At 39.2% G+C, this 19,552-nt stretch overlaps 2 protein-coding genes across 23 annotated transcripts in view; one reads left to right on the top strand and one right to left on the bottom strand.

The window, feature by feature from the left end:
* The window catches only part of TBCK (TBC1 domain containing kinase), a 147,175-nt gene extending 139,555 nt beyond the window's left edge, over positions 1-7,620 (bottom strand). For 14 of the 22 annotated variants that reach the window (XR_013950670.1, XR_013950671.1, XR_013950672.1 and 11 more), the window contains exons 1-3: positions 7,422-7,495; positions 7,135-7,219; positions 1,256-1,490 (exon numbers count right to left, since the gene is read on the bottom strand). Coding sequence is in view for 10 of the 22 variants with exons in the window: in XM_080590633.1 (XP_080446759.1) it covers positions 1,256-1,448 (193 nt within the window). In the remaining 12 variants the exon portion in view is untranslated. Of the gene's footprint in view, positions 1-1,255; positions 1,491-7,134; positions 7,220-7,330; positions 7,353-7,421 lie in introns of those variants that run through there. The other 8 variants (XM_080590632.1, XM_080590640.1, XM_080590634.1 and 5 more) reach the window with 8 other exon arrangements.
* A 60-nt stretch (positions 7,621-7,680) lies between these two features.
* The window catches only part of AIMP1 (aminoacyl tRNA synthetase complex interacting multifunctional protein 1), a 34,677-nt gene continuing 22,805 nt past the window's right edge, over positions 7,681-19,552 (top strand). The window contains exon 1 of the mRNA XM_080590694.1: positions 7,681-7,816. Coding sequence (XP_080446820.1) covers positions 7,815-7,816 — 2 coding nt within the window. The 5' untranslated portion in view covers positions 7,681-7,814. The remainder of the gene's footprint in view (positions 7,817-19,552) is intronic.

The following is a 19,552-nucleotide window of genomic DNA, read 5'->3' as shown; positions in this document are numbered from 1 at the left end:
TTTGACTTCAAGTTAGACGTTTCATTTGCTATTCTGCAAGCTACTTTAATGATCATAAGATGTTTTCTCCTTCATATTTATATGCACTGAAACCTTCACATCATGGACTCTTCACTGTCAAAAAGGCCAAGCTTGCCTATTTAACCACCTCTCGTATTTGTTATGATAGCTAATATTTTTTAACCTCTCACCTCAAGCAGTATTATTAGAAAACCCCATTTTCTGTTTCAAGGGGTACTAGCCAACCTAAGATGAAAACAAGTAATATTTCTAGTATCTCCTGGCTGCAGAAAGCTAAAAATTTACAAGTTTGAGAGCAAAAGAAAACATAAAAAGAACCTTCCCCTACCCCGGAATACTTCAGAACATTTTCAGTTGGCGATATCACAATTTTCTAAAAATCTGAAACATCCTATCATCCTGAATTACAGGGGAAATATATTACCTGCTCTACTTTATGAGACAGTGTAACCACTCAAATACATAGAATGCACTTTTATATTGGAACATCGTTGGTTTAACAGTTAAAGCTGGTAACCACATACATTCTGTCACAGGTGTTGCAGACTTTTTGTGGAAATTAAGTGCTGTACTCCTGCTGAGCTTGCAACAGAGTGAGATCATCTGGAGCATAAAAAACAACTGAAGCAGTATTTGAGCTAACAATACATGTGAAAACAGTTTTTATAAAACCCTCTGCACTAAAATAAAGTAATTGTTAGTGGGAAAGATCTTAAGCAGCCAGAATTCAGAAAAAATAAAAATGTGAGAAGCTTGCAGCCAAGATACAAGGTAACTGAGACACCAAGAACAGCTGCAAATGAGGTACAAGAGACCTGAGCATTGATCACATTGAAGTTGATCACAAAAACACAGTGTAGGGGCTCAGCATCACAAATGCATGCATTTCAGTATCCTACATAGACATGGTGCAGTAATCGAGTACCAGAATTTTACAGTAAGGAATAAAAAAAAAAAAAGAAAAGAAAGTTTTTAGCTTTTTTCAGTTAGCATAACGTGTAACAAAAGAGAACACAGACAATAACCTCTGCTTTAACTCTGCAGAAAAGAAACAAAAGCACTAATACTGCCTGTTACAGCAAAGGTGTGCAGTCATTTTGGGCCTGAAAACCATCCACCTTCTTTAACTGGTGCCATAAAGGCAATATTCTGCTCGGGCACCTTCAGATATTTTTTTTCCACAAAAATATAACCATAACCAAACATAAAATATCCTCATTAAACAGATACTCACCATGTTTACCCCTGGTAATATCGACATACTGGCAAAGCCTGGGATGGGTCATTGTTTTAAGGATTTGAAATCTCCCCAAAATTTTGATGGAGTTGGGAGTCAGAGGAAGGCCATTGCTTCCACAAACATCATGAGGAAGAGCTGAGGCAAAGAAGGTGGAGGCACCCATCTCCGTGTCTTTTAAAGGAAACATCTCTTTTGCACGACCTTACGCCCTTCCAAGCGACCTCTGTTCCTTAGAAAGAAAACACAGATTAAAAATTTATACACAAAAGATACAAATTCTTCTGACTCGGCTTATGAGTTGTTTAATAATGAAATTAAGTCTTCTTTTCTCCATTGGGGAGGCACTTCTGAATAATGAACACAATAATATTAATAATACAGTGCAGCTGCATCATAAGCACTACATTTAAAGATGAAAATACAGTGCTAGTTCTAAACACAGAGGTAAGAATCAAAACTCTGTTTAGGAACAGACAAATGCTTTAACACAAGCAATCTTCAGATGACTACTGCAATACAGCAGGTTATTATTCAAAAAACAGTAAAGGCTCTAAAGAGAAAAACACTCTTCTAAAATACCACCTTGTACCAGCAGGCCACACCTTTAGTAATAATCCAGCATCTATATACCATAGCGTTCCAGGTATTTAAAGCTAGAAAGTAACAAGTCTTCTGTCCTGCCAATATTTCCTTCCATGCCAATAGGTAAATCGTTAGCTCCCACACTGACTCAATAACAAGTCAGGGAAGTGATGTTAAATATTTCTGTGGGACAGACACGAGGAAGAAGTTAGCTTTCAGTTCAGTTCCAGGAGCATTTAGCTTCATGACCACTTTTCTCCCCAGCAGGAACAACCTTGTTGAACCTTCACTACTCTGAGCTACGCATTTCCATTTAATGTGAGCTAAATATTTTCTCTGCAGTTTTCCGTAACCAACTATTATGCAGTTCACGAATATAAAAACCTAGAACATGTACAAGTAGCAGACACCTCCACAATCAGCTAGACCTCAGATAAAACCTCCTGGCCTCTTTCTACCAGCAGGCTAAGATTTGATTATCCAGGTACCCAAATCCAAAAACGGAATCAAGCCTCTGCTCAACCCATTTCTGGATTGCCCAGATCGTGAATCAAGATGCTGCAAGCTGTCATGAGACAGTATGGCTCCTCTGTATGTCAGCTTCCATAACACACACAAATTTGCGTATAAGGGCACATAAAGAGAGAGAAAAAGGCCAAGGTTAAGTGCTCTTTAGTGAGCTCTGGCCTGCAAGCTGTGACAGTGAAGTGCATTTCCATGTAACAGCAGACAAGAGGCCTCAGAACAAAAAAAAGCTTCATCAACAAGCCTACGCAGAAGAGTACCATCCAGCTAACTTCATCTCCAGAGTCCAGAGGCCCCTGTGTATGTAATCAACAGAAACAGTCTACCATCTGATGTGGAAAGCACATCCAACTCTCTCATCAGATAAAGAACAGTAATTCTAAGCTCTAAAGAGTAGAAACAGGTATGTAGCTGCACCAGGATAATTGGAGAGGCAGAAGAACCCGCAGGATTTGAAGCCCATAAGAGAAGTAACAGGAAAAGCTTAAAGTACAAAACCAGCGTAATTCTTTCAAACCAGATGTGATAATTCTTTATCATCTTAGGGGCTTCAAGAAATAAAAAATGGGTACAAAAAATACGCAGACCATTAACGAAGCTAAATGCTACCATTTTATTGGCCTCTTGGCCAACATCACAACCTTGTAACCTGCACAAAAATCCCATTAAAAATAGTTTTTGTGAATCTTAACTGAGATAGGATTCTCCTTAACAGGCTGCACAGAGATCCTCCTACACCAGACACATTTACCGAGTCTATACAAATGGAAATTACAGAGCATACCTTCTGTTTTCGCTAGTACAGTCTGAGTTAAGATACAAAGTAAATATAAGACTGCTGTATATTTCTGTGCATGTGGGATTTTGCCCAAAGAAACAAAAATGTGAGATATGGTCCTTTAATTTCTAGCATAGATCATTGTATTAAATACAGAAGAAAAATACAAAATGGCACTGTTGTTTTTATATTTGTATTTTTGTATCCAAAGTCCTCTTTGTTAAGATACAATGTTTTCATATTCATGGATATTTAATATTTTGGGAAAGTCATTTTTTAGGATGCCAATAAAGCAACTAACAGTTAGAATGTACCACTGAAAAACAAAAATGGGATTGAGTGGAAGCAAAAAGATTTATTGTCAGACAGCAAGTTCCAATAGGAAAGCTTTAACTGTGTATTTACCACAAGTTAATATCCAGATTCCTGTAAAAACATTGTGCCAAAGGGAACTACCTGGCTTCAGAAAGAAAATATTTATTAACCATGAAGAAAGAATTCTGATTTAGAAAGTGAGTTATAACCTTATTTGGCACATTGGTCCTCCAATAACTACTTTAGAGTAAAAAAACGTTAATATAACCAGAGCCTTGGGGCAGAGGCGTGCAGAAGGTGTAAATTTATACCAAACAATGTGATGTATTTTGTTTTTAATATATGTATATAAATACTTCAATATGTTGTCTAAAACATATTTACTCAGGTAAGAAAGGTCTTCTTTAACGTGGAAAAAATAATCTGCTAGACAGTCCTTAATATATCATATCTGCTTTCAGCTGACACTTAGAAGGAAATTTTAATTTAAAAAATTGTTAAATATTAAAAGTTTAATAACCATCTAAAGAGATTAAACTTTTCTTCCATTCTAGATGCACTTTGCCTACAAGGATGAGTTAGACCACTTGGAATGTTTTCAACAAAACAACTGCAGACGTATCATCTGATTGGGAAGCACATAGACAAAATAGAAGAAAAAAGAAAAGCAAACAGTCTTTCCTGCCGGCCACTAAAAGGAATCAAGAAAGAATTTTAGAAGGTATGCATTAAAAGAGTTCTAATTACAAAGTTAATTCCATTGAATTCACAAAAACAAACATAAATAAGTTCTCTCTGATACTGGAAAAGAGCTAGTACTGTCAACAGGTAATTTTACAATTAAGTTCTGATCTCCATCCTTAACTCTCAACTTCCATAAATCCCAGGGACTGAATAGAAAAATAAACCAAGTAACCCCGAAACTAAAAGCTTAATCCTTCTTCCACCTTTAAAAAGGGCCACAAGTTACAGCCTAAGTGAAAGGTTCTTTTAAACTAATTTTTTTTGCAGTCTAATTATTTCTCCAGTAACAGACATTTCTAAATTCAAACATAAGTGTTATATACATTTTAAAGATTCACCTGAAAAAAGATCTCATGTAACTGTATTTTAAACTTTATCCAAATCCACAACAAAGTCAGGTACAACTATAAAAATATAGAGTACTACACATTCTCCTCATGTTCAGGGCATTCTCCTCATGTTAATCTCAACACATGAAATTCACCTCTTCTACATAGAAAAGGCATGTATTGTGTTAATTCTAAAATTTGGAGGAATGAATTATATTCTGCAGAACTTCCTAATTACTGTGAAATAAAAAAAAAAAAAGAGAAGAAGAAAAAGAAGAGTTTGTTATTTTAAATTGACATCAGGAACAGCTAAGGCAAATTCAATTCCAGGACTGAATTCTGGAAACTCAATTCTGATAATCCAAAACAGTGAGGATGGAGGAAGAAGCGATGACTTGTCTTATTAGTGTCATCTAAAATTACTGAGTCCTCTCCAAAGCTCTGCTTATTGAGTATATGAGAGACAGCCTACCACATCTGCAAAAGATGTCTGGCATAGAGATTAGAAGTCCAGAAGCAGCCTGGTTTGCATCCCACCTCTGCATGACCTTCCCTGCCTCACTACCCCCATCCAAATCTCCCTTAGAAACCTTTACAGTACACAGAAACACAAACCAATGTTCCCAGCAAAACCACCACCAACAGATGTCTATAAGTACCTATTTCACGTGCAAATTAGCACTATTTTGCTGATCTTGTATTCAATAGCGTTGCCATGCCAAACATTAACAAATAAAACACAAAAAAATGGTAGCCCCCCCCATCTACTGAGCTCCTTATTTGCTCCTCTGAATACTTACTGCTCTCAGAGAACAAACTTTTTTATTCAAGTTTTAGCATTGTCTAGTCATCATTTTGCCCGTGAAGCGATGGTAAGACAATTGAGTCAATGAACACTAAGAACCTTGTCCTTAAAAAAAAAAACACACCACCACCATCAAACATTTGGCTCTCAGAAGCAGGTATTGCATGTACAGCCAGACCGGCCAGAATTAATCCATCCTGTGAAATGTATCTGTAGTTTCTAGAGAGTGCGTGTGCAGGAATAAATACAGTTAACAACACTTTGCGATGTGTTGTGAAGTGGCTAGTTATTTAAATGCCTCCTGAGTACCTGGGTGTTCATATACCTATGCTTATCAAGGTAGCTTTTCAGAACGAAATATAATTAAAATGAATCCTGTTAAGGAATTATTTTTTAAAACAATCAGGAACAATTTCAGATGAGCAGCTGAACATCCTATGCTTACATCGCTTTTCATGAAATTCCAGCATTTTCGACATAGTAGAACGTTTTGTAAAAAGAAAATATTTCACAAAAAAATTTCACAAAATATGTTTTGTGCTAATTCTTTATACCTAGATAAGAGTTTGTTAGGACAATCACAACAATGACCAGGGACGTAGTTTGCTTCACAGAAGTAATTAAAAATAAGCAACAAAAATATTAACCTATCAGCTCTATTCTTGCAGGGTAGAGGGACAGCAGATAACGTTTAGTTCACCTCACAAATCTGTTTTTGTTTGCAGTACAAATACCTACTGCGAACAACACTGTTGTACTACAGACATTCTATAAGATTGCCTAAAGATTCTAAATGTAAACAGCATTGTTTTTTATTAAACACCTTCCCCTTGGGAATAACACCAGTATGTCCCTTTTTTTAAAATGTACCAACTATTTTGACATTAAGTAAGAAGTATTCCATCTACAAATAAAGAATAACAATAGAATCAAGAGGAAATAGTGACAGAATGTTTAGCATATTTAAATCTTTTTTTTTCCTCCTAAAATTATTGTCTAAACTAAAACAAAAAACAAAAACACAAGAACACAACACAACAAGCAGCATTATTTCCTGTATCAAAATCGTAAGCGTAGGCACACTTTGCCTAAACACTTTGATTCAGATTCCAGCTACAGCAATTCAGCACATCTATTTATATAATAAATAAATGTGTCAAAATTTTCATTTTAACAGTTACTCAATTTGAGATTAACGGAAAATACAAAACATGTTTTGTCAAGGCTCCAATGTCGTTATTTTGTCTCTTACGACTACAAAACTTTTTGGGGAAAAGAAAGAGAAATTTCACGGTGACTTTGGCACAAGTGATTGATGAATACTTGAGGAATTGTTTCCTGAAGATGTGAAATCGTAATTCCTTTCCCTACTCTGGCAGGGATATTCAAGCATCACTTCAGTCAAGTGGAATACAGCCATGAACAAACATGAAAAAGCGTTCTTTCTCAGCGGTAGTTGAAAAATTTTGTCATAGCCTCTGTCTTGTATGTGGGAGTTGTGTAATAAGGGTTAATACCATTGTTCAAGGCATTTATAGTGCAACTACATAAAGCAGGGAGATTAAGCCATTGCTGCTGTGAAGGGCAGGTGTAACAGCGAGGCTTAGCTGCAACCGGAATTTCATATCTGCAGGTAGAACATTTAGGAAAACAGGAAAACAAACCAACAAACCCCCTAAATCCAACGCCTGGAGCACATCAGGGAGGCACACAGCCTAATTCTGACAGCCCAGGCGAGATTTTAGCAGGTGTAAACCCGCTATTTCTTTTAACTCCGTTACATTTACCCGCTTACCCGTGCAATTTGGGTCCCTGCCACTGTGCACATAAAGCCGGCCGTGTTGCCGTGTCGCTTACACACGTAAGCTGGGGAATGACCTCTGGCGAGAAGAAAAATTAATTGGAACCGGCTACAAGCGACCCCAAAACAACCCTATAACCACCCCGCCCCACTGACAAGCACCAACACCCCACGGGGCCCCAAAACGAACCCCAGATGTGTGAGCAGTCCCCTTAGCCCCCCCGTTACTAGCGGGGACCCCCCTCAACCCAGGGGCGGATCCCCTAAATCTGCCCCCCTACCCCTCAGGACGGGTCCCCCCCCCTCAGCCCCAGCCCGACCGGGGGCAGGTGCCGGCACCTCAGCGCCCGCCTGCGACACTCCGCCCCGCCAGCCCCGAAGGACCACACTCGGAGGCTGTTTGTACGCTGCCTGACTTTTCCTCTCCTTGTAACCTTAAAAAAATAAATAAAGCGCTGTTTTTTTTTTTTTTTTTTCCCCGTTTCGTCGATTCTCGCTGCGCTAAGAACGTCACGACACTGGGCTGCGGGGGAGGGGGGGGTGAAGGGGTGTGAGGGGCGGCTTCAGGCGTCAGCTCGTGCAGCCCGGCGGCGGGGGCCTTCCTCCCTCAGCGCCGTGAGGTGCGCGGCGGCGGCACCGCTGGGGGCACGGCTCGGCTCGGCTCGGCGCGGTTCATGTGAGTGCTGCCGAGCCGGGCTGGCTCAGCACGGCCAAGTTTCCCTGCTAAAGGTGGCGTCGTGTCCTTAGAGTGGTCCCAGCCGCCCCCGGCGCCGCTCCTCGCCGCCGCCGTGGGGCCGCGTCATGGCGCCGGGCCCGGGGGCGGCGTTGTGGGGCCGCCGGGGGGCCGAGGGGTTGGGGTTTGGGGGGTTTTGGGGAGGGGTGAGGTCGCCCTGCTGGGGCGGGGGGTCGTGGAAGTGGTGTTGGGCTCGCCATGGCTTCGTTTGAGCGAGGGGTTGGGGTTTGGAGGGGAACCATGGTATTCATAATGATATACTATGAATATATGGTCGGTGTTTTGGTGTATGGGCTTCACTGAGTGAGAGCTAGCGTCGCCATGCCTTTGGTCTCTTCACAGGCTTGATGTACAGCTCGTGTCTCTCAATGGGGTGAGAGGGATGGGCTGGTGGTTTATTGCTCCGTAGGTTACGTTAGCAGCCCCCAGCCAGTCGTTGCATCTTTGTGCTGAGTTTAACACTTTGCAAAACGAGGAAAAACTGACTGCAGAATAAGTATGAAGTTGTCCTAGTGTTTCCTGCTCTTTCTATTCCTTGAACTCTGATTTTTATTTTATTTTATTTTTTTCAATGTACTCCTTTCCTCTCTCAAGTATTTGTGTTTCAGGGTACGCTTGACATGAATTCTGTATTAATTCAAAGCAATGCTGGTCAAATACAGCATCCCATTTTTGTAGACCCTGTTCATTCACTTACTATGTTATTCCCCGGTTATGTTTAAATAGTTATACATTATTTGAAGACCTATTGAAAATGAAACCACAAATTTGTAAAAACAGCACCAAAGTCCTAAAACTACTTATAAAAAAATACTTAATATCCTTTAATTCATGGCATTTTCTTTTTTTTCTGAAGCTCAGTCAAGGGATTTTAGTCTAGTAGTTTTTGACTTTATACTGACTTGGATGTTCTTTTCCTAGTGAACAACAAAATGTTAATGAAAAAATAATGCTATGTGATGTGAGGTGTATCGATAGCGTTCCTTTCTTCCTGGTCGAGAATTTGTCTGCGTACTGTATTTGGTAGAATTGCATTTTTGAAGAACAGATTTCTAATTTAGAGAATGTTGAAATAGATACGTTTAAGTGCAATATTTCTCACCAAAATTTCATGCTATGTGATTAATAATCAGAATTGGTAACTAAAATGAAATGTCATCACAATAATTTGATTAAGATTTCCAGATTGTCACTTAACCTGATGTTTTTCTTCCATAAACTCAAGTAGAAATGTTTTTTGTTTTTTAAAGTTAGGACTAAAGTAGAAAGTAAAAAAAAGTTTTCGTTATTCTGTGGTATATTGAGATTCAGGACAACTGAAACAGTTGTACTGTAGCTTTCAAAACAGTTGATAGAAATATTATAAAAATACTTCAAAGTGTGTGTACGTTCATGATACAGCATGGTTTATCCTATAGCACTGTGCTAGTTTGTATTGTAAGGTAATAATATAAAAAATGTAAGGAAATAATCACCTGAAGTGACTTGTGTATTCTCTCTGAAGCAACAGGCCACTTCTAAAATCACTGTTCTTTGTAACGTTGCTGATTAGCAGGAGAATCAAATTGGACAAGCTTTGCTTTCTCAGCTCTGACCCCCAATTCAGTGGAATAAAAAGCTTTCAGATTATGTTACTCTGTTTCTATCTGAAAAAGGCCTAAGAAAGCAGCAGAAGTAGCTCGTATGTTTTGGAGGACAAGAACTCAAAAGTAATGGTATCAAGGTGAAGAATGGATCTTAACTTGGCAAGAATGAGAATGAATTCAGATGCAAAACAGAAGTTTTATCAAGACCTGTCTAGCCTAAATCCCTCCTACTTAACAAGTAGTCTTCTTCAGGGTACTGGGCTTGAGTATGGGGCTCCGTGTGGATTTGCTTTGAAATCCTTTGACCTATAAATATTTCTTAGCAATGAATAATCCTGACTGTGACATGAATTCATGCTTCATGCAAGGAAAAACCATCTCACTTCTGTTCTGGCCTCCATTTCATCCCGTTTGTTTGGAAAATAGCTATCTGGTGTGAATAATTAGCCAACACTTTGCTAGCTTTTTTAGGTCGAGTGCTGTGTTGGATTAGCTAGTTGGAAGATGTATTAGGTTTTCTTCTCAGTACACTGTAGAAATCCTGATTTTGGGAGGGGTAGATACTCAGTGACATGAGTAGAAGACAAATGGGTAAATTCTAGATCAATTGGAGAATGTGACTGAATTCGGAAGATGGAAAGAGCCCAATAAATGTCTAAAACCAGGATGAGAAATGTCTGCATAATAAAACGAGTGTAAAGCAGTTGTCATAAGGGGAAATGATCAAGTGTGCAGGAAGAGGAATCTGATTTCTACCAAAGTTTTTGAGCTTTCTCATGGCTGCATGTCGCAGCTGCCATGTAGAGATTTCATTGACATTTGTCTCTTCTATGGGAGTGTTTTCTAAAACGTAAAGAATTTCAAATGCTAGGCAACACAGATAAAAGGAGTGGCCAGCGTGGAAGGCAGCTGCTAGGAACATCAGATGTGGGCAAAGCAAACAGCTTCTCCTGTTTCTTTTGCTGATATGAGTTCTGTGACTGGAGTCCAACAGAGAAACTTGGTAACCCATTAGTTTTCCCTCTAAACCTTCTAAACCTTTCTCTTCTACCTGTATGGTTCTTGTTAACGTCACCGACATACATTTCCCTTGTTAGATTTTCTATTGTACTTGCCCGTGGGAGCTGGGGAGGGGGGAGATCAAAGTTTAGTTTTCATTTCCATGGTTACTTTAGTATGAAATAGTAGCAAGAATGTTCCTCTGATAGCTGTTTTTTCTCTTCAGTGTAGCCAAAGCCATCTCTACCTATTATTGAATACAGTCTCAAGTCTCAAAGCAGCCTGATGAACATAACTGTTTTTTTTTTTAATGCTTGGCAAAAATGCTTTTCTTCAAATAAATAAATAAATTTCTTGAGCAAAAACTGAAAATTGATTTACTGACCAGACTTGGTGACCACAGATCAGTAAGTCATCAGTGAGTTTTCCCAATTTCTTTTCTCCTGGAGAGTAAGAAAACAGAGTACCGCTGCGTTAGGAATTTCGAGGTACATTGCCAATGATTCATCTGGTTAGAATTAGTGTGAGTACTGTAACCTACCTACTGCTGCCTTAGACTTATAAAAACATGGTTTAAGAGGACCTTGATGTTATTAGTTCTTTTCACATGTCCCAAAATCTCCCTCTGCTGTTCCTGGCAGATGCTTATTTTAATAGTTCTTTGCAGTTTTGGTGATGGTCTGTGGAGACTATGGGATCTCAGTCTGTTCCCGTATTTTAGTTATTCAGACTGTAAGAATGTATTCCTAATTTGTAACTTAAAATAAAGTAGGAATTTGGTTTGTCATCCATCATCATATGTTTCTCTGCTACGTAGTAGGTACTGTGTAGAGTCACTACGTTAGTATTGTAAGGCTGTCTTCTGTTGGTCTAGAAGCTGGCAAGAGAATAGTGGTGATGCTTAAAAGAGGTAGCAATAAAGATGACACAATATTGCTGTAATCTTACTTGCACCCTTCTCTTTGAGAGGTTCCCATTTGAAGAAAATCCAGGTGAAATTCCAGAAGAAATTAAAGGCACTAAAACTGTGCCTAACGGGGTCTGCTCTGTGATACAAATGATAACTGGTGGCCTAGATTGTCCTCAGTTCTTGCTTGTGTATCTTCTCTCTATCTTCTATTTCTTTACTAGCCAGTACAATCTATGAAAAATAGTTGTCTTATCCAAACCAAGAGTGAGTTAGCATTCCTCTCCCTGACTACACTTGTATGGATAAAGTTGCTACAGCTCTAACATGAACTTTACAACCTGTTTCTCTTTCTTTGGGTTAAAAAATATGTTGTATAATAAAGACGTCAATCAAGATATAGATTAAGAGGAACTTAAGAAAAGGACTTTTGGTGTGGAATATCTTTCCAATAAGGATGTCTCTTCGGTTTAGTCTATTTTCAGCTGGTCTGTCATCAGATGTCAAAGGTACGTTGCTCTTCTGGTGTGCCCCAAAGTGGGGGCTGCTGGGTGGGCCTCTAGCACTGCTGTCGTTGGTCCAGGCCAAGCAATTTCTCCATCAGACTAAGGTCTGGAGAAGATGCTTGGTGCAAGGACTGTGCAACTTCTCCCTAAAGTTCCTATGATCTCTCCAAATAGTTATTTACTTGGTCAGTTTTGCAAATTGATTTATATGTCAGTTTCTTCAGAATGAGTGTAAAATGAATATATTGATGTTTTATTTCACAGGTGGTTTATTTTTCCTGCTTTTCACAGTTAGCAAATCTTTGTGTTTTGTTCTTCCAGGTTATCGCACTTGAATATGTTGAAAAATAGTTACAAAGGCAGATTTGCTGCTTATTTTTAAAAGTTAAAACACAGGGATATAAAAGAGGAAAATATATATATATATATTTTTTTTTAAATGCTGGGTATAAAGAAAAGACTTTAACAGAAGGGGAGCAAAAGATCTCAAGCTCATTCTCATCTACTCTACCTAAATTGCTTCTGATACATTTGCCTAACCTGTTTTTAAAACCTTCCAATGATGGATGTTCCACAACCTCCATAGGCAATCTGTTCAGTCCTTTACTCTTGCTTGAAAGCTTTCCAAATGTCCAACTTAAATCTTCCTTGCCTTTTCCTGTCTGCAGTAGACCTGGTGAACAGTTTAGTCCTGTTCTCATACCGACTATTTGTGTTTGAAGAATGAGACCCAGTCTTCCATCTCTCTTCTACAGACTAAACAACTCAACTTCTTCCAAACCTTTTGATCTCCTTTGAAGTGTCTTTAAAAAGTTGAGGGACAGGAAAGGAGAACCTGACCAAAAGCAAATCTGTGGCAATTGTGAGGGGTCTTCAGTATGCGTGAGGGCCGTGGGAATATTGCTTGGGAAGCCTCTTAAGTAGCTGAAACATTTTGTCTGTGATAAAGTGTGGCTAGAAAGTTTTCCTGGCTTGTCTTTCCTTTCTCCTTTCCTGTCTCCTTGAACCTTCTTTTCTAGGGAAGTTACAGCCTTGAAGAGATTTTTGTTTTTAAACTGAGGAACACAGCAGGAGAATAGATTCCCAGATAAGAACTTGTTCCCTAGCGTATTTGTGGTGTGGTCTTAAGTAAATGTACTCATTAGTTGATGTTCTATGTTTTGAGCCCTAAATACATTTAATGGTGAAGTCAGTAACAGGCATGGAACGCTTTTCAAGCAGGTGTTTCCCTCTTGAAAATGTAACCTGTGTGGTTCCAATCAATGAAATACGTCTAACAGAACAGGAGAAAGCACTTTTTCAACATAATAAAAACGTGCTGCTGGTTTTCTTGGATAGTATGACTCTGCTCTGAGTACTTTGAGATTGTCACCGTGTTGGTCTGAGCACTGCTAAAGTGACCAAGTTCCTTGTCTCAGCATGCTCTGTACTTCTCCCAGATGCTTATAAATAAAGCACAGTTCGGTATTTGCGATAGTTTATCACTGTGGTTTTAGGCACGGCAATTACTGCCACTCCTGCTGAGAGAATTCAGCATGCAGAATTCTGCTCAGTTTTCAAGGGGACAGCTGTTTATAATGCCGGTCGTGACCTTCTCCTGGATGATATTCTGTAATATCACGTAATGGGACAACACAGACATACACACAAAAAAATTTAATTTACATTTTTTTTCTAAATGCTTTTTTTTTGACATACTTTTCTAAAGAAACCATCAGGACCAACAGGTGGTGGCTGTTTCAGATTTTAGCGTCCTCTCACTTTGGTATCACTAGTTCATAGATTAGTTTGCAATTTCAGTTTTCAGCACTTTTAGATTACTTGGCCAGCTTAAGTGATACAGATGGGGACTGAAGAAGAGCAATTCAATCACTTGTTTGTTCCTTCCTGAACTATTTATTTTGCTATGACAATTAATCTCCACCAATTCTAATGCTGCTGCTCACAGGCTAATATAGAGCTGCATTAGCAGCAGAGTGTGACCACCGAGGAATTAGTTTCTGCATCACGTTGTGTATTCTTTTTGAATGTCCTTGGCTCCTGTCGTCCTCTGTAACTCAGCAAATCTTGCTTCCTAAGATGGGATCGGGGCAGGAGCAGGGAGATAAAATTAGCTGAGATAATAGGTCATCAAAATTAGCTGGGATATAATAGGTCATCTTCGTGAATAATCTTTCCTTTGAAGTCTTGCACCAAAGCAAGTGTTTCGCTCCCAGTGTTTTGCTTGTGTGCTTGCAAATTGTCCTGTTTCATTCAGTTTTGTCAAGGTGTCCTCAGTTGTCTCCTCTTAAGGCTGGGTCACCCATTCAGTACAGAGAAACTGAGCAGGGGGTGCTTATCCAGCAAGCCTTTGGTGCCCACACTTAATGCGACCATTCTCAATAACGGTGCGAATAAATGGATTAGTGAGGCAGTCATATCTGCCTGTGGAGATAAAGGATAAGGTTTTTCTTAAGTGATGTTTACAACCTGGAGAGTTGTTATAGTCTGAAATTGTTCTATTTTGATGATTAACACATCAGTGGAGGTCCTTCACAGCAGCTATGATCACTTGTTGATGTTTGCCATTTCTAAAGAAGGTGACGTAGATACCTTAATGAAATGAAAATTTCATAGAACCCCTCTATGCTCTTTCACTTTTTAGAGAGAAATTCCAGAGAAAAGCCATCTTCTGCTAACCTAGCTTTTACATTTTGTCACACTCCATAGCTTTGTATAAAATTCTCAAGCTCTTATCCTAACTTTATGTAACTTAACAGCCTAGAAACTCCTCTTTCACTCCAAAAAAAAAAAAAAAACCACCAAAAACAAAACCACACAAAAAAACCCTATAGGGGGAAGCTTAAACTAGCACTGTTATTGGAAAGTAACATATACCGTATTTAATCACCGTTGGTTAAACCCAATTCACGTATAAAAACCCATTCTTCTTTTTGCAAAATCCTGGGGACAAAAACCTGACAGATTCTGTGCTGGATTAGAGGAAAATTGAATTCCTCTCATAACTGCCTCCCTGGTGTGTTGTCTCACATCCTAATTATCTGAAAGCAGACAGATTCTGAGATGCTTTTTACATTTGAAAGCAGTTGGCAATGCATAAAACATCTTTAAAAACTGCCTTGAGTTAGCAAATCTTTTCTTGAGATCATTTGGTACAATGTTTTGGCATAAAACTTCCCATTACAGGAGACTTATTTCCATTTCCTTCTCATCAGGAGCTTTCCCAACGTAACCTCCACTGCGTCCGAATTGATAGTTTAAAGATTAGCCTCTTACTTCGGGACACTCTCGGAAACGATCCATGGCTATTGGATCTAGTTTCCATCCCAGAGTGTTTCTCAATTACAGTTTAATATACAGCTTTGTAGTGGCATCTTATTTCAGACTGAAGATAAGTGAGCAAATTGCTTCAGCAGCTCAGTTGGCCGCGGCAGCTTGGGGCTGCTGGTCCCGCAGGAGTGTACATGTTTGCACATGGCATGGAGGAGGCTCCGGGCTGGGCTTAGTAGCAGCTGCTCTGGAGCAGCGGCCCTAAGTTCACGCACTCGCTTGTCCTCCTGGAAGCTTTGAAACCTTCTGGGTGAAGTGGTCTGGTAATTGGTAACAGTCGCACACTGAGGAAGTCTCCATTGCCAACTAGGATATGACACTGAATTGTACATCAGGGAAATTAATCTGGTCTTAGGGGTTGAATTACCCTGCTCCATCGCAGTGGGTAAGTGATTTCACATCCATATGACCATCTATAAAATAACGCTAACGATAAGAACTCAGATGTGGTGTTTTCCTTTGCACATATAGCCTTTACCTTCTTCTCCATAACGAAATTTTACTGAGAACTTACCTGCAGGTTTGCATCTTTGAAAATGTTGAAACAAGTTACTCTACATGAAAATAATTGTTTTTAAGCTGCAGTTTTTTCAATAGAATAATCTGGAATACAATGAAATCATCATTTGGCTCAATGTGTTGTAAATTCTGGAAACAAAAGCAGCTTTGATTCCATAGGTGAAATACAGCTATTCCCTGAAGGCTGCTTGGAGGATTTTACTTAGTAGCTGGCTTAAGTGCCTTCCATGTCCACGATGAATGCAAAAGGTTTTCTGTTTGTTTTGCTCTGTGCAAATCTAGGATTTAAGAGGGAGAAGTCATTCACATCCTAAAAGTCTTAAAAACTCTGAACCTCTCGAAAGGCAATAATTAAAAAACTGCTTACTGTTTTGGTACAAGACTGCTTACTTTTTTGGTACCATTAAAAGATACAATATTGCTGTGTTTTCTCTTAAAGGGTGCTCAAATATTTATAGGTGATATGGTCCAGAAGTTTACTGAGACTGACGGACTATTCACTCAGAAACCATGTTGGTCTGAACTGTATCAAGACAAGTGTAGTTACTGCTGAGTGTAGTTACTTCGAAAAAATATTATCAAGTGCTCATAAAACCAGATCTTTAGTAACTCTGACCTTCCTACTTCAGATCTTTTTGGTACCAGCACATGAGCATTTTTGTGAGAAGCTACTCATGAATACATGCAACATTAAATTGACAGAGGAAAGTAGATGGGGGCACTGTCCTGTGAGAGCTGAGTTGCACAAGAGAAGCTAGAAGGTACTCCAAGAAACTCTTGATGTTCCCCTCCAGTTTAGAATACAGAAAATAACCGAGGCCTTTCACAAACTAGCAAAGTCTTCATTTGCAGAAATAGAAATCTACTGAAAACTCTTCTTCAGAGTTCTTTCATTGCTACAGGGAGGAATGCTCTGTAGATTTCAACTGCATATAAGTTAAAATCATTGGTTCAAAAGGGAGAATAGTTAGTTAGCTACAATACATAGTAGCTATATTTGGAGATTTCTTAGATACTTGGTAGGAATTTTAAGTCTCTTCTCTCTATAGGTGATTAAAGGAGACACCTGTGTTTCGGCCCTGATGCCCAAAATGTGAAGTGGTATACGCTGTGGGAACACACTTTTCAAGAGACACGTAACTGCTGCTGGGGATTAGTTGCTGTCAGCCTGCTTCAAATTTAAAAGTTAATTCTGGCTTTTCACTCTACAGCTGAATAATTAATTTTCTCTGCATGGGTTAAGTTAGTATCTTTATGAAAGATCATCATTAAAATACTGTCCTGCTGTATTAAGTGATTAAATTCAGCTCTGGAAAGTGCAATTGTCTGTGTGATGAATGAACCAGGGAAGTTGAATATGTGTGGGAGGGTTTAGCTTAGGTAACTGCGATCCTGTGACTGCAGGTTCAAAGGTCTGCAAGGACTGCTTTTCTCTTTAAAGGCAGCTTTCTTGCTCCCCATTAAGTGATGTTTGCCATTGCTCCTGCGCTGATTACACACAGACGTGCACACACATACACGCACATCTTCAAGTATAATTTTCTTCAGCTTTTATTTGGCTCACATAAAGAAGAGCTAAAGTTTCTGCCTCAGTAAATACTAGCAATTGTTAGTGCAGTTGTAGTTTGAGAACACTGATCCTCCTGCTGTACCATCTGCATGATGTCTGCTGAATGCTTTTGTGAATGAATAATGATTATTTTTAACCTTTGTGCTTGCGTTCACTGGACAGTTAAATCCTGCTTTGTCTTAGCAGAGCTCCGAGATATTACTTCTACATATAGAAAAACTGACACTAATTAAAAGTCAAGATTTGCAAGATTCCCTTTTATCACGGTTGAACTGTGTAAGATTACTAACAGGCAGCTTTCAGACACTGGGAGTATTTTGAATTAAAATGTGACTCCTGTAAATTTAAAGGGGGTCAGTCTTCCTGTGCACTACCCAACCAATACAATTATTTTGTACCCTATTGCTGACATGAAATACATTGATGAATGATATCTTTATTCCAAACTCTTCAGACTTCTGAGGAAAGGCTGTCTCTAAGTTGACATTTTAGTGGCTGGGGTTTCTGACAAGGGTTGATATCCTTATTGCGCAGGCAGCCCCCCAAAAAAAAGGTTGGATTTTGAGAGGTATTTTAAAAATGTGTATGTCTGCAAGTGAGACTAATCTTGAGGGGGGATAAACATTTTTTCTTTACCTTTTTATGACTGCTGTTCATGTTCTTAATTAAGCAGGTAGTGTGAACACTTGCTCTTTTAGGATAAAGTTACAGAAAACAATAAATATATCCAAGAAATGGTGTTCTACTTGATATGAACAGGTGGCAGAAGAAGAACCAGAACTGCAGTGAAATCCATCTGATTTACGGGTAGTTCACTGGGTAGCTATGACAGTAACCTAAAGCTTTCACTCCCTGGTAAAGCACCAGAGGATGAACAGCAGTACAGATTCTTCGAGTTCTTCTGTGGCAAATGCTGACCCCGCAGACTTGTCCAGATGCAGCTGAGTCCACTTATGTTTCTGAACTTATAAGCCAAGTGTGTGTGTCTGTAATTGTGAAGTCTGTCACCTGTCAAGGAAGTTTTATAGGGATACTTTGAGGCATGCGTGTCAGCTACTCTTTTTTTTTTAATTCAGTGGTATCCACTGGATACGCCGTTCTTTGGAAAGCTAAGCTTTTGTAAATAAATGAAGAAACTGTAAAAGAACTTGATGTAAGCTTTTAGTTCCAAATAGCTGGATGCATTTAGGGTTTGGAAATCTTTGCTTAAGGTCAAGGAAACAAGGCACCGTGTTGGAGGTGGTGTATCTTTTCCATCGCAGGAGTTATGTAAGAATTCCTTCTGCACGTGGTGATGGTTTACTGTACGATTCTTACAGTGCTATTAAAATATTAATGCAGTGGGATCCAAAAGATACTCTGCTGAAAAAATACATGAGGTTGGCCAACTGTTTTGGCATAGGAGCTGCTGCTTAAATTTCAGAGTGCGCTGTAAAGCACAACCAGATGAACCTGGTGAACTTCCAGCAGACCTGGCAGCTGTAGCGGGCGCACAGCTTGTCGAGGCTGAAGTTGAGCAGTGCACAGAAGTGGCTTTTCTTCAGCTGTGCTCTGAGCCACCCAAGCATTACTGGGCACTCTTCTCCCATTAGTAAATTAAGCTTCATGTAGCTTTGTATCCTGTCTTTGTTACTGACAATTTTTTGGTAGCCACAAAGAATTTTGTTGCAAGCCTGATCCAAATCTCATGACTTTTACCTTAACCTGGACAGAACTCCTAATAGTCACGTCTCTGCTTTTAGTGCTTTGGTGTCCTCTCAGAGGTTGGAAGGAGCACAAAGTTCATTTGGAATAGGGCTGAGACAAGTAGTGGTAATAGAAACATCAACCCGAGTACAAATTTAGCACAGGCTTACAGACCAAGTCTAAATGAAGTTGCAAGTACTTGTCACTTTCCTTAAGCCTTTGAATGCCATAGCTGTTTTGTATTTAGACGTGATGTACTTAATTAATGTTGTAGCATCTACTAAATCCTGAAATGCGAACTTGAGCAAAATACTAAAATACTTTTTTTCTGTTTCTAATGTTCTCTACCATACAGTTCTAAAAGATGCATTTGAATTCAAATGACATCTGTCGCCATACTCTTAAAGAATCTTATGCTTCTACTTTCATTTGTTATAATAAATAACTGACACATTTCTTCAGGCAGTCCTTGTTATAGATTGGATTTTGCTTGTCCCATTATTGATGTGACTCGCCCATGGCCTTGGTACATCCTTCCTTTTCAAGAAAGACTTGTCTTCATATTTAAAAATAGTC

Source organism: Anser brachyrhynchus (assembly GCF_964034855.1).
Source record: "Anser brachyrhynchus genome assembly, chromosome: 4".
Taxonomy (NCBI): Eukaryota; Metazoa; Chordata; class Aves; order Anseriformes; family Anatidae; genus Anser; species Anser brachyrhynchus.
The sequence above is the reverse complement of the archived record's forward strand: the minus strand, read 5'-3'. Positions and strand labels throughout refer to the sequence as shown.